The 12385-nt window shown below is 51.3% G+C and overlaps 1 protein-coding gene across 2 annotated transcripts in view; it reads right to left on the bottom strand.

The window, feature by feature from the left end:
* Positions 1-10789, bottom strand: part of INPP5D (inositol polyphosphate-5-phosphatase D) — a 113298-nt gene extending 102509 nt beyond the window's left edge. The window contains exon 1 of one of the 2 annotated variants that reach the window (XM_087864427.1): positions 10455-10789. In XM_087864427.1, coding sequence (XP_087720553.1) covers positions 10455-10588 — 134 coding nt within the window. In that variant the 5' untranslated portion in view covers positions 10589-10789. The remainder of the gene's footprint in view (positions 1-10454) is intronic. The other variant, XM_045794101.2, reaches the window with a different exon arrangement.
* Positions 10790-12385: the final 1596 nt, after the last annotated feature.

Genomic DNA, 12385 nt, shown 5'->3' with positions numbered 1-12385 from the left:
CTTCCATGTTTCACAGAATCACTGCACAAAGAATAAAAGACATTCTGGCGAAGTCTGACTTGTGAACTCAGTCTACCGTTGCATCTCCAACACCTGAGAGATCGACTATAAAGACTGAGTGGCGTGAGACAAGGAAACGTGATCTGATGGGAAAACCCAGGAGTTCACGAGTCAGCACAAAACACCACAAGAGAGGCGATACACAGCAGCTGCGTCCTGGCGAATGCTAACGAGGAAGGAAAACTCGAGAAAGTCAGTGCAGAAAGAAAAGACAGGGAGAACGTGAGAAACAGAAGACAGATCTCTGTCCTCAAACATACATAAGTAGGGGTTTCTGAAAGCACAGACAATTTTTTGAATAAAAATAAAAAGCAAAACACGGGATAAATCTAAGAGCATATGACTTCAAAAGCAGAAAATTAAATGGCCAACCTTCTGGCAAATTGAATAAAGGAAAGAAAAAAATGCTTCACCCTCCTCCTACCCACAATCTAGACAGACTCCATCCTTCTCCACCTGCCCTGTGTCTGGGAGACGGACCCTTGTGGGCTGCCTCACCCAGGTTTGGCACAGGCAGAGAGTGAGAGAAGCACGGGAGGGGGACATTTGGTCCCCTGACCTCCCCCTCCCCCGCCTCCAGCGGAGTCCACAGCTCCAGTCGGAGGGCCTGGTGACAGCCTGTCCCCTGGCTCTTCAGGTGCTAGAATGGCTTCCCAAGGTTGCTTGCTCCAGGCTGTGTTGCCTTCCCTATGCCATCACCCCTTTGGATTATGCCACCTATTCCCTGCTGGGAGCCTGGCCAACACAAGGAGGAAACAAAATCAAAAAGAGAGAGAGAAAAAAAAGAAAGAACAGTAATAAAAGAGAAACCTGAAAATTATAGAAAACCATGCATAATTGTGTGCCATCAAATTTGAAAAGCTCAACAAATGGACTGTTTTCTGAAAAATATAGATAACTTATCGAAAGTGAAACAAGAGGTAGAAAACAAGAATCAATCAACACCAAAGAAGAAACTGAAGCAAATATTTGAAAATTATCTCTGGGGCGCCTGACTGGCTTAGTCGGTGGAGCGTGCAACTCTTGATCTTGGGGATGTGAGTTAGAGCCCATGTTGGGTGTGGAGATTACTTAAAAATTAAGTTTAAAAAAATAAAAAATAAATAAAATTATCTCTGTAAGTGGATCTGAGGAAAAGCCCCTCTGCCAAACTTTTTTTAATGTTTCAAAAAAATCAGATAATGAGGATGCCACATAAATGTCTCCATATTTTATAATTTACATGACTCTTAAACCATAACTTGACCAAAATCATATAAATCAATCTCACCTATGAGCACATATACAAAAATCCTAAATAAAATTCAGAGTACAATAAAAGATTAGCATTATCAAGGACAGTTCATTTTAATCATGCAAAAGTGGGGGCGCCTGGGTGGCACAGCGGTTGGGCGTCTGCCTTCGGCTCAGGGCGTGATCCTGGCGTTGCGGGATCCAGCCCCACATCGGGCTCTTCCGCTGTGAGCCTGCTTCTTCCTCTCCCACTCCCCCTGCTTGTGTTCCCTCTCTCGCTGGCTGTCTCTAACTCTGTCGAATAAATGAATGAAATCTTTAAAAAAAAAAAAAAAAAAAAAATCATGCAAAAGTGGCTAATGCTAGGGAGTTTATAAAATTAAGCTATTATGCCAGTAAATGAAATAAGGGAAACAATATAATAATCTCAATAGATATTAAAAAGGCATTTGATAAAATTAAATACTTAGTCATTCAAAACTTTATAGGACTAGGAAAAGATGGGCCCTTGTTTCGACATGACAAAGAGCAACAACTAATTTTATCAAATGTTAACTTCATGTGGATATCGTGTCAAGTCCTTTCCAGGCAGTGTCATGTTTGACTCTCACAGAACTTCCTGAAGTAGATCTGTTCTCTTCCCAATATCTTCCAATGTGATGTTTTAGAAATATTGGCCAATGTAATAAACTATGAAATCTAAATCAGAGTTATAAGTATTTGGAAAGTAGACCACAAAATGATCATAATTTATATATAACATGATTGTCTCTCAAGAAAATCCAAGAGAAGCAAAGGAAAAACAATTTGAAATAATGAGGAGTAAGTAAAGTGACAGAATAAAAGGTGAATTTGTAAAACTTATAACTTCCCTGTATGTTATCAGTTACCACAAAAGGGTAACTAGAGGAGAAAAGGTATCATTTACAGAAGTAACAAAATTACAAAGTAATCAGAAGTAGTCCTAACAAGAAATAGGAAGGACTTACAGGAAGAAAATTGCAAACTTTTAAAGAGGGGAGGGTATACTTATCATTAAGACTAATACTAAAATGTTCCTGGGACACCTGGGTAGCTCAGTCAGTTAAGCATCTGCTTTTGGCTGAGGTCATAATCCCAGGGTCCTGGGATCAAGTCCCGAATCAAGCTCTTGCTCAGCGGGGAGCCTGCTTCTTCCTCTGCCTGCTGCTCCCCCTGCTTGTGCTCTCACTCTCTCTCTGACAAAAAATAAAATCTTAAAAAAAAAAAAACACCCTAATACTAAAATGCTCCTTTTCATAAGTTATATTATGGATTTCCTGCAGCTTGAAGTCCCAATTGTATTTTTTTCAATTTGACAAAATTATTAGCTGGTTCACCTGGAAGAATACTTGAAAACAACAGATATGAAAAATCCTAAAATAAAATCTTTTCTAAAATTGTGGCAATGCATTTGGTACAAGAAAACCAGACATATGTGGAACGGGGTAAACAGGCAAGAAAGAGATATATAAGACTTAACATACAGGGAAAGAGGAATCAGAAAAGGAGTAAGTCATTCGGCAAAAGTTTTTGAGAAAGATGATTAGTTACTGAAAAAAATACACATATACCCTTGTCTTGCACCATTCACTGCATTAATTCCAGAAAGATTAAAGTGTTCAATGTAAAAAGACAAAACAAAACAGAAATGAAACTCAAAAGCTTATCACTTCTCCATCTGTTTTTGCCAAATACCTTGCATGTGATATACACATTTGTTCAATCCACCCACGGACACTACTACATAGGTATTCTTAGTTTTCAGATGAGGAAACCAAGGCCCCACAGAATCTGGAGGTTGGACAGGCAGAGTCATCCCTAGCCCAAGTCTATCAAGTTCCACAGGCCCTGTCCTAACCCTCCCGCCTCCCACTGGAACAACAAAAACAAACAAAAAAACCCAGAATATCCATGCACAGAGGGACTCTCTACATTGAAAAGCAAAGGAGAAAAAAAAAATCACAAAGGAAAAAAGATTGATAGACTTCATGAAAATTTACAACCTCTGAATGTAAAAGAAATCACAAAGTTTAAAGGCAAACCACACTTGAAAATATTGGCAACAAAAGTGATCTAAGGAGTTCATGCAAATAGATAACAGAAAAACCACAGCTTCAAAAGAAAAATGGCAAAGAGAATGGACAGATCATTCACCAAAGAGGAATTATAAAGGTCAACGGTCCTACCAAACAAGTTTACTATGCCTGCAATCCAGAAATGCAAAGAAAAAGGAACAGAAATTAAACACCTTTCACCTTGCAACTTAATACTTTTTTTTTAAGTGCAAATATTCAGAATAGGGAGACTGGAATGAGGTGAACACTCTCTTGTATAGCCAACTGGAGCATTAAATGGAACAAAATTTCTGGAAAGCGATTTGTCATTCTGTATCGAGAGCCTAAAAAAATTTTCAGTTCTTTGACCTGGTAATTCCACCCCCGGGAATCTACAACCAGAAGTGTCACATTTCTGCACGAAGACCTTCGTCACCATCATGTTTATAACAACAAAACACTACCGGTAACTTAAATGTCTGACAATACAAGAGTTACTTCATCAATTCGTGGTACATCATACACTAGAATTTTGGCACCCGTTAAATATGATATTTAGGAAAAAAAATTTTTAACTAACCAGGAAATGTGAACATTGCTAAAAAACACAGACCAAAATTACATGGTTATAGCTATATACAGTACAGAGATTTACCTATCTATGGAGAAGGAGAAACAGAGAGAGAGTGAGAACATACACCTACAAATTCACAGTATTTATGTTGGTCTCTTGGCAATTGGGTGATTATTTTCCTTCTCTACACTTTGTACTCTTTGTACATATACTTAATATTTTTTTAAGTTACTTGAAAGAACACGGCAGTGCTTATCAGCAGATCTGCTTCTATGTGGACTCGGACGCCTGGGATGGCCTCACAAGCCTCTCCTCTCTGGAGGCCAGGTTCCTGGCTGGCAAGTGAGGGGGCTGGACCAGCCGACCCTTTTGGAGCCAGCCCTGTCTAGGGGTTATTTTTAAAAAGTAACTGAACCCAAATTGTTTGGGTGTGAAGTGAGCATGGGAGAAAGGAAAGATCTGGTCCCCAGAACTGTGGGCTCGTTCTCCCCACTTCCCTCGGGCAAGGCCTACTGCAGCTACCAGCACTTATCCCCACCCCGTCCACACGCTGGGCTCCCTCTTCAGAGCCTTGGGGCTTCTGTTCCCTCAGTCTCTCCCTCTTAAATAGGAACAAGTTAATCACTCTTAAGATGGCTGCCATTCCTTCTTGACTTTATCTTCGATTTACCTGGTGGTTCTTCCTGGCATCCATGCCCCAGACCCCTCTCTCCCTCAGGCTTCCGGGCACTCAACCCTGGCCCCAGCGGGCACTGGACACTCCTGCACCAGTCAAGTGCTCTTCCTGCCTTATCTCTTCGAGCACTTCCTCTGAGGAGGCCCCACATGACAGCTCACTGTCTCCCACAGGCTCTTACAGGACTCCAGGAAGTTCTTGATGTGACACTCCGCCCAAGCACTCCTCTTTCCTTCTGCTGTGGAATTTTCTTCACAGACGGGCCCATACTCCCCTGCATCTGAGATGTCACTATTCACCCTACGACTTTTACAAATAGCCGGTGTTCAGTGGGTGTGTACCGTGTGCCTGGCTTTGGGTCACACGTGTTGCCCACATTCTCCCATTTTACCCTCTCAATAATGCAATGACAACAACAGATGGACAAATAACCCAATTTTTTTTAAATGGGCAGAGGATCTGAATACACCTTTCTCCAAATAAGATAAGAGAAATAGCCAATGAACACATGAAAAGAAGCTCAACATCATTGGTCATTACGGAAACACAGCTCAAAGTCACAATAAGAGGCCACTTCACACCCCCTGGGAGGGTTATTACCAAAAAGATAACAACAAGGCTTGGTGAAGAGGCAGGAGAATCAGAACCCTCTCGCATGGCTGATGGGATACAGAACGGGACCGCTTCTGCGGAAAGCAGGGTGACAGTTCCACCAAAACCTAGAGTTCCTGGAGGACTCAGCAATTCCACCCGAGACCACTGAAAACACAAAAGCTTGCACATGAATGTTCACAGCAGCATTGTTCATAATAGCCGCAAAGTGGAAACACCCACATGTCCATCAACTGATGAATGGACACATAACATGTGGTCTAGCCATACAGCAGACCACTATTTAGCCATAAAAAGCAATGCTCAGGCCGCAACACAGATGAATGTCAAAAGCATCACGCTAGGTGAAAACAGCCGGACACAGGAGGCCACATATTATATATGATTCCGTTTATAACCCAAGGACTGGGCATCTCACCAGTGAGGATGCCGGATGGGCAGAGGGAGGTTAGTGTCTCATGAATGTTTGAACCCACATCAGATGTAGCCAACCACAGAGGGCTCACCCCTAAGGACCGTGTCTCGTGGCATGGATTCGGGCAGGAAGGGTGGGCCTCCCCTCACTCCATCGCTGGGGCAAGGAGGAAGGCCTGACCAGGGGCACCACTGCCATTTCTTCCCCATGCCTGGGCTCACACTCTGGGAGAGGGGACCATTCAGCAGAGAAGCACCAGGGTCTGTGCACAGGTGAATGTAACCCGTCAGGTAGGCCAGCTTGCAAAACACATGAAAGCAAGAGCCTGCGCTGGTTCTGGAAGGGTTGTTAAGGAGTGCTGGGCTGGGCACAGAAAGCCTGGAGATGCTCAACATTATCAGATTGTCCTGAGTCACTTCACATAGAAGATACCAGTGATCTGTTCAACACACAGGCCCTCACAGGCACAGCACTCCCTCGTGTCTTGCACCCAGAAAGAAGACTCCAAAGAGCTGCCCTTGGGCAAGCTCTTACGTAAACTGGATTTCCAGAGCCCATGGTCTCCAGCTCTGGCTGCTGCCAACTGTCTGTGCCAGTGCCTGTCCCCACTTTCTGCCAACACCAGATATGAAAACCAATATTTCTTTGCCTTGCACAAAAATAATCGATGAGCAGTGCAAACTTGACTCAAACTTTGGAAGGGGATTGGAGGAAGGGGGGGTTATATCCACGAGTTTACACCACAGGAAATGGCTTTATGCCTCTCCTGGACATTGCTGCCCTCCCAAGTCCCTTCTCTGCACCTCCCCTTTCCCGGCCTCCCTGACCCCACCCACACCCAGGCTAGCTGGCTGCCTTCTCTTTCTCCCTCCAGAGAACGGCCTGAGTTCAAGCCCTGACCCTGCCATTTATCAGTCCTGTAAACGTGGCATGTCACCTAACTTCTGGGTCTCAGCTTCCTCATCTGTAAAGCGGGGATAACGACAGTCCTTCCTCCGAAGGCCATCGGGGACAGTGAGTTAATCCAGGTGAAGAGTCTAGAACAGGGAGCCCGGCACAGAGTAGGCCTTCATGAGTCTTTTGTGGGTATCTTTAGACAGAACAGGTTAGCAACCACCTCTCATTAGGCGAACAAGGCTGAGGGCTTACTCCACCTCAAGTGGTCCATCACACTCTATCGTCCCAAAAAGAAGGGAACTTCTGGTGGCCGGTGTCCTTCTGGTGCTTCTTCATCTTTGGGGCTGTGCTAACAAGGCCACACTCCAGGCTGCCTGGTACACTGTCCCTGGGAAGGAGACTGTGGGTGTGCCTGGGCTGTGTCCTGAGGAAGCCAAGACTACCTCCCTGCCACAGCTGGCTGGACGGGGCGCTGGTTCCTGAACCAAAGGCAGCACACGCCTGCCCCTCCCCCAGCAGGGAAGCCAACTCTGTCTAGTGTGCTTTGGTGGGAAGGCCACACAACTGGGCAGGTTGTATTCCCAACGATGCTGGGCCATGGTTCTAGGTCTGCCTGGGCAGGCTGAGCAAGGAGAGGCTGGCCCTGATGACTCCCGGCCCCTTCCATGGAGGGACCCCCATCCCCAAAGGCGTATCTCTGTTCTGCAGCATAAAGCACCTGACAGGTACCCTGGCCCCACGTGGAGGTGCCATCCTGGCAGGAAAGGAGGGAGTGAGCTTGATAGCCTCTTAGCGTCCCCATCCAAGATGGGCTAGACGCCCCCTCCAAGTACCCCTGTGGTGGGTTTGAGTCAGGTCGGGGAGGATGACCCAGGCCCTATCTGGAAATGCCCGCTGTCCCTCATGTTTTCAAGCCCCTTGCCACAAGATGGCAGAGCTGGACTCAAACCATGCCCGGGGGTCTTCCCCCTCCAGCTAAGAAGGGTCTCTGGGGTCTCCCTCAAGCAGGGTTCTCTGAGCTGCCAAGGAGTAGGCTGAGCTTTCCTTCCCAGAGGCAGGTGGTAGGGCTGACCTCTCGAGAGGAAATGTGGGTTTGCGAGGCCTGGGGTGACTGTGCGTTCTCATCACGTGGGCGGCCCTGAATTGCAGCCTTGTCTTTTGGTGTCGCCCCCTCCCTCGTTTCATTTAAATAGTCAAATCCTGTTCTCTTTCCTGGGCACCAAGGCCACTGGGGAGAAGGCATACACAGTTCCTGGTGCTCCCAACACAGTTGCCCAAACCAGCAGCTGGAGCTTCCCCACTGTCCCCTCACTCACCAGAGGGCACTGGGGAGAGGCTCCGACCACCGGGCACACGCAGAAGGAGGTCTTGGCATGCCCGGCCAGGAGGCCTTTTTCCCTGGATATGTCTAAAGCAGGAGGGCAAGCCTTGGTGGCTTCCTTCTGCAGGCCTGGCTCACTCTGAGAGCCCTGACCCCACCGCTGCACCACCCGGGGTCCCTGCACTCCCAGCTGGCTTCTAGACAGACAGCACTTGTGAAACGCAGGAAAGCACAGCTGCTTTTCACCCCGTCAGGGTTCCCAGCACTAGGCCGTGGACCCGGATGGCGTGGGGGCAAGGTCTGCGCCAGGCCACAGGGAAGTTAAATCTAATTTGATTTAAAGGACTGGCTCTTTTTTTTTTTTTTTTTTTTAAGAGTACACTTTTTCTGCTTTTTTCTTTTTTCTTTTTTTTTTTTTTTTTTTTTGTGTGTGTGTTCCAGGATGCTTTCTTCCATGAAATAAGCCTTTGGAAGGTGGTGGGTAGTTGTCATTCATTTTAAGTTTTTCATTCTTAAATCTCCTTAGTTGGCAAAATGAAAAGTGGCAGGGGGGTTAAGTCTCCCAGGCTTGGGGAGAGTTTGGTGGCCCACGCTATCCCACAGCCCGCAGGGGCTCCTGACGCGGAAGGAAGAGTGGCTTCCCTCGAAGAGCAGAGGGGAAAGGGGAGCCCTGGGTCTGGCAGATGGGAGGGGCCCCGGGGAGGAATCCAAGCCCTGGGGTCTGGACCTAAAAGGGCTTTGAGGACGGGAGCTTGATGAGAAGAGCGGACATCCCTATGGGTGCCCTCCCTGAGAAGAGGACCCGGTGCATTTGCTGCAGCTCTGAGACTAATTCAGGGCTACGAGCAGAGGGGAGGAGAGGTGGAGGAAGGAATATGGGAAACCAGGCCTGGACCCCAGCTTGCCACCAGCCAGCTGGGCAGTGGAGTCAAAGGCCTCACCCTCTTAGATCTCCTTCTACTCACCCACAGTCCAGGGCCGTGGGATGAGAGGTCCCCAAGGGCCTCTAGACCCAGCCCCCGGCTCTGGCTTGCCATGGTGCTGCCCGTGCGGAGTCAGAGACTGCCCCTATAACCTGCGCACAACCCGAGCACCCTGACCAGGGGGCCACTGGGAGGGTCCTGGAAGCTCTCAGCGGGAGGCTCAGCTTACAGCCAACACCCAACAGCATCGGTCTTCCACTAAGGTCCAGGTGGCAGTAGAGAGAGAGCCATATGGGCTCAGTGGAATCAGTCAGGAGTCTTCCCATCCTTTCCAAGGCCCTGTTGGTGGGTGCCCACGGGGGCAGTGCCTGTGGTGAAGTCCTGGGTCCCTTCCCCTGAGTGTGAGTGGTGGGGGGGGGTGGGAAGTTGGCCTTGGGAGGTGGGCCTCTGGTCAGTGTCCTTGTCAGCACCCTGGCTTCTCTTGCTGTCCCCTGGAACCTATGCTCCCACTCGGCCTGACAGGGTTAGGAGTGGGGTGGCAAGGGTCCAGTTGTCTGGGTGCAGCCTCTGGCCCTGGTTTGGACTGTCATCAGCCTCTGAACCTATCTGAGTCTCAGTTTCCTCATCCGCAAAGGGGACTGATACCGGGACCTGCACGTCAGGTCACCACAAGGATGGAATGGGTACCACCAAGACAAATGCTTACGTTCAATGCTCAAAACAGGTCTGTGTTCAGTGACCTCCCTCCCCTCCTGCCTGGTCAGGGGGAACTCTCTGCAAGTCTACGGATGGTACCTGAGAGGTGCAGGGGGACAGCCTGTCCCCCATGGTGCCCTGGCACTGCCCTGAGCCTCGCAGGGATGGTTAGATGGCAGGGCTGCAGGGGCGAGGGCCTTCTTCAGACATGGGTCCAAGAAGGGTGTTTTAAAAAGGAACCTTCAGCAAGCGGCTGTTTCCTCCCATGTTAAGACAACTGGAGGTTTTAGCAAGATCCCAGAGCTGGGAGTGGGGTGAAATGGGGGTGGGGAGGAGGGGTTGATGGTGGCTGAGAGCCCAGAATGGGTGGGGGACACAGCCCAGTGCTGAGGTGGGGAGAGAAGAGGCTCTCGCTGTCAGTGATGGTGACTTCCTCTGCTCTCAGGGCCCCAAATGCAACTTCTGGGTGAACTGAAAGCTCTTTCTTGAGTGAACCCACCCCATATTCTGGCTCCCGGAACAAGGGCTTCCTCCAGGGATCCAATGCCTAAGCTCTGGAAATGTGCTCTCTTGCCACATCTGTTCTCCATGAGCGTTTCCAAGCTGGGCATCTTTGCCCCACACCTGAGCTGACCAAGCCACTTTCTAACACAGCCATCGCCTTGGAGCCCTGAGCTTCTGCCTGCCTCCCAGAGTCTGGAGACCCCCCTCCCGGCCCCTGGCACCCCCGCTCCCGGGCAGCGGGCAACGGTGACCAGGCCTTGGGTGACCCTGGAGGGCTCTGGGACAGAAAAACCTGAGCTCCAAGGCCCTGCGGGGCCCACGGTGGGCCTCGGCTGGACCCACCAACAAATCTGGGCAATACGCAAGACGGGTCCACGCATCCCATGATGTGAAGACAACGCGTCCCCGCGTGGGCGCGAGGCCCGAGCTGGCCTCCCCTCCCCGGGGCCCGGCGGGCGGCGCACTTACAGCACACACAGCGCGTAGGCCCGGGAGATGGACTCGCTGGCGCGCACGAGGAAGCTCCCGTCCTTGCCCGTCCTGGACAGCAGCTCCTCGGCCTTGGAGCGGGTGATGTTGCCATGGTTCCAGCAGGGGACCATGGCGGCCACGGGCCTCCCGGGCCGGGCCGGCGATCACCGCAGCACCGACGCGCCTCCGGCGGGAGCTGAGGTCCCTGCACTGGGAGCCGGAGCCGCCGTCTGTCTGTCCCCTCGCCGTGGCCCCGCTGCTGCCACCAGCTCCCTGACCGACTTCCTGTTTCAGGAGCTCAGCGAGGGAAAGGAAGCCAGCAGCGGCCGAGAACTTCCTCATTGCGGAGTGCGGCCGGGGAGGCCGTGCTCCACCTTCCCACCCCGCCCACCCGCCTGCCGCCCCTCCCGCACCCCCCCAAGGCCTCCTGGGGGTGTGCGCTGCGTTGGGGTCCGGCTTCCGAAGAAGCGGGGCCTAGTGGGTGTGCACTGGCCAAAGCAGTGGCCATTAGAGGCCTGCCCGCAGCTCACGTGGGCCGGCCACGCCCTGACCAGATCCCTCCGCCTTCGGGCTCCCCTACCCCAGAGCTTCTGCGCTCGGACCGCGGCGGGCGCACCCCGGGGCCCAGCAAAAATGAGGGGTGGGAGCACAGTGGAGCCCTGGCCCAACGGGAGAGTCTCAGGGCCCCACACAGCCCTGGGTGCCGGGAGGACCTTGGGTGACACCATCTGAGGGCTCCAAGGGCCCAGGTGACAGCTCTGTGACCCTCCTCCCCAGGGGCCTATGGGTGTGAAGGAACCCTGTTCTCCATGGCAGCCCAGCTCAGTGACACAGGAAGGGTGTGGAGGGCTTGTGACATGGACACTGCACAGGGCAAATGCAGGCTGGGTTTTCACCTCGGGGTCTCTCCAGGACACTTGGGAAACCACACTTCCCTACAGGCTGGCCACCTGGCCAAGGGTAAGGAATGGGTCTTCCAGGGTTCTTTATTTCAGCAGAGTCAGGGTGGCCATCGGAGCGGCGGCTCTTCCCAGGCTGGGCATGGCTGCACGTGCCCATGGCTCGAAGGACAGCGGCCTCCATGGACCGCCACCCCTGGCCCGCAGATTCTGAGGGCTCCCAAGAGGACACCCACTCCTGGGGTGACTCAGTTCTTGGGCCAGGCCCACCAGGGGGAAGGGGCACTGTGACCTATTGCACAAGGTGTGGTGCCGCCCCAGTCCCACACCCAGACCTCGCCCCCCAGGACATGACAAGAGCCCTCCCTCCCCAGGCTGGAGCTCAGTGAGCCTCCATCCGAACCCCACAGCTCTCCATCTACATCTGAGCTCCAGGAGCTGATCAGACTTCTCTGTCTCAGGCCGTTTCCTCTTCTCTACCTCGAAGAAAGTAGCTCCTAAAGGAGCCCACGTGTGCCGAGGACCCCCCAGCACCTCCCATCTGCGCGGACACGCTCGCGCACAGCTGGCGATTCTGAACTAGCTCACCCTGATTCTGAGGCCCAGAGTGTGGCCTCTGGGCTCCAGGTGAATTTCCTTTGGAAACTCCAGCCCAGAGAACTCCCCAGTCCTCTCTCCCACCTCCCCAAGCCACCCTGAGCTTCCTCTCCCCTGACCACTGCCCCTCCCCCGCTCCTTCCCCTGGACCAGTGACTCAACTCAGAACATAGGAACATAGGAAGCGTAGGAAGCAAGGGTCCTCTGGGCAGGCCCAAGCTAGGCATGGGGAAACGATGGGGAGAAGAGCTGGCCTCCACACTCTGGCCTTCCAAAGCCAGCCGGATCCTCCCATCACCCACTTAGCACCCTTCTTGCCTCCCTGCTAACCTCCACCAACCTCCTCACTGGTCTCAGCTTTGAAGCCCCCTGGTCTCTCTAGGGCCCATAGGAGGATCCATCTGCAATCCTGGCCCCTTTGTACCTTGACCA

Source organism: Ursus americanus, chromosome 1 (assembly GCF_024610735.1).
Source record: "Ursus americanus isolate L20-20 chromosome 1, mUrsAme1.1.p, whole genome shotgun sequence".
NCBI lineage: Eukaryota > Metazoa > Chordata > Mammalia > Carnivora > Ursidae > Ursus > Ursus americanus.
Note: the sequence above shows the minus strand (reverse complement) of the source record. Positions and strands in the feature narration are given on the sequence as shown.